The following is a 1,772-nucleotide window of genomic DNA, read 5'->3' on the forward strand; positions in this document are numbered from 1 at the left end:
AACAGAGTCCAGATCTTGGATATAATTAAAAGAATCCAGATATGTACACATGTACACATATGTTTACGATTCTGTAATTATTTTACGTATAATTAATGACAAAGACAAAATGGCACAAAATATTACTGATAACGCGCCTCCCGAAAGTCTTAGAATTGTTAAAAATTGTCTTAAAATTGTTTAAAATTTTTATCTATTGTTTTTGACGGAAGATAATTTGCGTTATATTATCTGAAATATCAGGTTGAAAGTCACCGCAACCGGTGACAGCTAATAAAAAGAAGGACTTAGCTTGAAAGAATTATGATAAAGAATGGTATAAAATTACACGTGTATGAGCAGAGAATTTCTCCCCTCCTGGAATCAAACATAATTTCTTTATTTTTAATTAAATCTCGCTTTGCATGGGAAGTTAGAAACCTATGTGATGGGATCATGCTTTGTGTGTGCGCGCGCGCGCGCGCATAGTTACGTATGATTTAATATCATAAGTTTTGCAGAAAATATTTGGCACTAGATAATTACAATTAACATTTTACTGAAACATTTGATACATTTGTATATTACAATAAAAAGCAAGATACACTACACGAATCTGGATGCAATCGCTATTAGTTTCGTATAATCTGCTCCTTTGATGTGAGTCTTCTCCTTCATCTTCGTTCGGAGTATGTGTGGTATGGGCACCTGTATCCTTGTGCCCAGAGGTGTCCCATTGTCGTCAATGAGCACCAGATTGTTGCTGTCGAACCTGGGGATTTTAGGGGCCTGGTTGGCCTTCAGTCCGACCAGAATGCCCTTCTTCTTTTCGCCCCTTATCGCAACTAAAATTCTGTCTCCTAAATAATTCAGGACAGTTACGGCAGTGGTCAGATAAATATGGTTCTACAGAAGAGGTGAATATTTTTCATGCGATCTTCCATGCATTCTTGTCTCACCGATATGCCCCACGCCGCGTTTGTTGTACACGTGTATGCATCGCGGCGGTCTACCCTCCGTCATAGCCTGCCTCCCTATCTCGCTGTTGTCCACCACCCTCAATCGACTCAATTTAATTATCTGACACGCAGGGGCTGACGTAGAAATGTTCCTGCTTAAAACATTTAACAACGCAAAAGGCGATAACATTATCGTGACGTTTCACACACCCTCCTCTTTCAAGACAATCTGAAACATCCAAACAATACAAAACTGCATAAGCCATATATTTTAATACTGACATAACCTTCCATTTATCGAAAAGGAGATTGATGACGTTAAAAGTACCAAGTTGAATGAATTATTCCTCTCAGATATTAAAAAAAAAATGATGTTTACTGTAGAATAAAAATTCTCTCTTCGACACGATTCTAACCGCGAAATCATAACTTTCCATTTAGCAAAAAGGAGATTAATAACGTTAAAAGCAACAAGTTGAATAAATTCTTCTCAGATATTAAAAAAAAATGTTTACCATAGAATAAAAATTCTCCAACATTAATTCTGACTGTGAAATCAATTTGGAGGTCTTTAATCACGACAGCCCTTCGGAGTAGCTGTAAGCGCAGCAATCACAACAATCTCTTTACCTAACCTCAATCTCGCTAATAACTTAAAGGAGATTAATGACGTTAAAAGCAACAAGTTGAATGAATTCTTCTCAGATGTTAAAAAAAAGATGATTACCGTAGAATTAAAATTCTCCGACACTATTCTGACCGAAAATCAATTGAGAGGTCTTTAATCACGACTGCCCTTCGGAGCGACAGTAGGCGCAAAACTTCACAACAATC

The 1,772-nt window shown here is 37.0% G+C and overlaps 2 protein-coding genes across 3 annotated transcripts in view; one reads left to right on the forward strand and one right to left on the reverse strand.

Annotated features, from left to right (window-relative positions):
- The window catches only part of LOC105453114 (28S ribosomal protein S28, mitochondrial-like), a gene marked incomplete at its 3' end in the record, with an annotated part of 26,674 nt that overhangs the window by 22,636 nt on the left and 2,266 nt on the right, over positions 1-1,772 (forward strand). The gene's annotated exons all lie outside the window — the stretch shown is intronic.
- LOC105453100 (39S ribosomal protein L14, mitochondrial) lies at positions 517-1,766 on the reverse strand. Of its 2 annotated transcripts, none has more exons than XM_011694803.1 (3): positions 1,666-1,766; positions 939-1,167; positions 517-839 (listed from the first exon to the last, which is right to left on the reverse strand). In XM_011694803.1, exons 2-3 carry the CDS (start codon positions 1,126-1,128, stop codon positions 586-588), a joined length of 444 nt encoding a protein of 147 aa, XP_011693105.1. In that variant the 5' UTR covers positions 1,129-1,167; positions 1,666-1,766; the 3' UTR covers positions 517-585. The 2 variants fall into 2 exon arrangements, with proteins under 2 accessions (XP_011693105.1, XP_011693106.1); XM_011694804.1 differs by lacking the exon at positions 1,666-1,766 and adding an exon at positions 1,454-1,615.

The sequence above is a fragment of the Wasmannia auropunctata genome, unplaced genomic scaffold (assembly GCF_000956235.1).
Source record: "Wasmannia auropunctata unplaced genomic scaffold, wasmannia.A_1.0 LD336004.1, whole genome shotgun sequence".
NCBI lineage: Eukaryota > Metazoa > Arthropoda > Insecta > Hymenoptera > Formicidae > Wasmannia > Wasmannia auropunctata.

Excerpts from the sequence above, each read along its gene's own strand:
- LOC105453100 (XM_011694803.1), bottom strand. The coding sequence starts at position 1,128 with ATGTTATCGCCTTTTGCGTTGTTAAATGTTTTAAGCAGGAACATTTCT. Across the intron at positions 840-938 it reads ACGCGGCGTGGGGCATATCG|GAGACAGAATTTTAGTTGCG; the intron begins GTGAGACAAGAA and ends TGAATTATTTAG.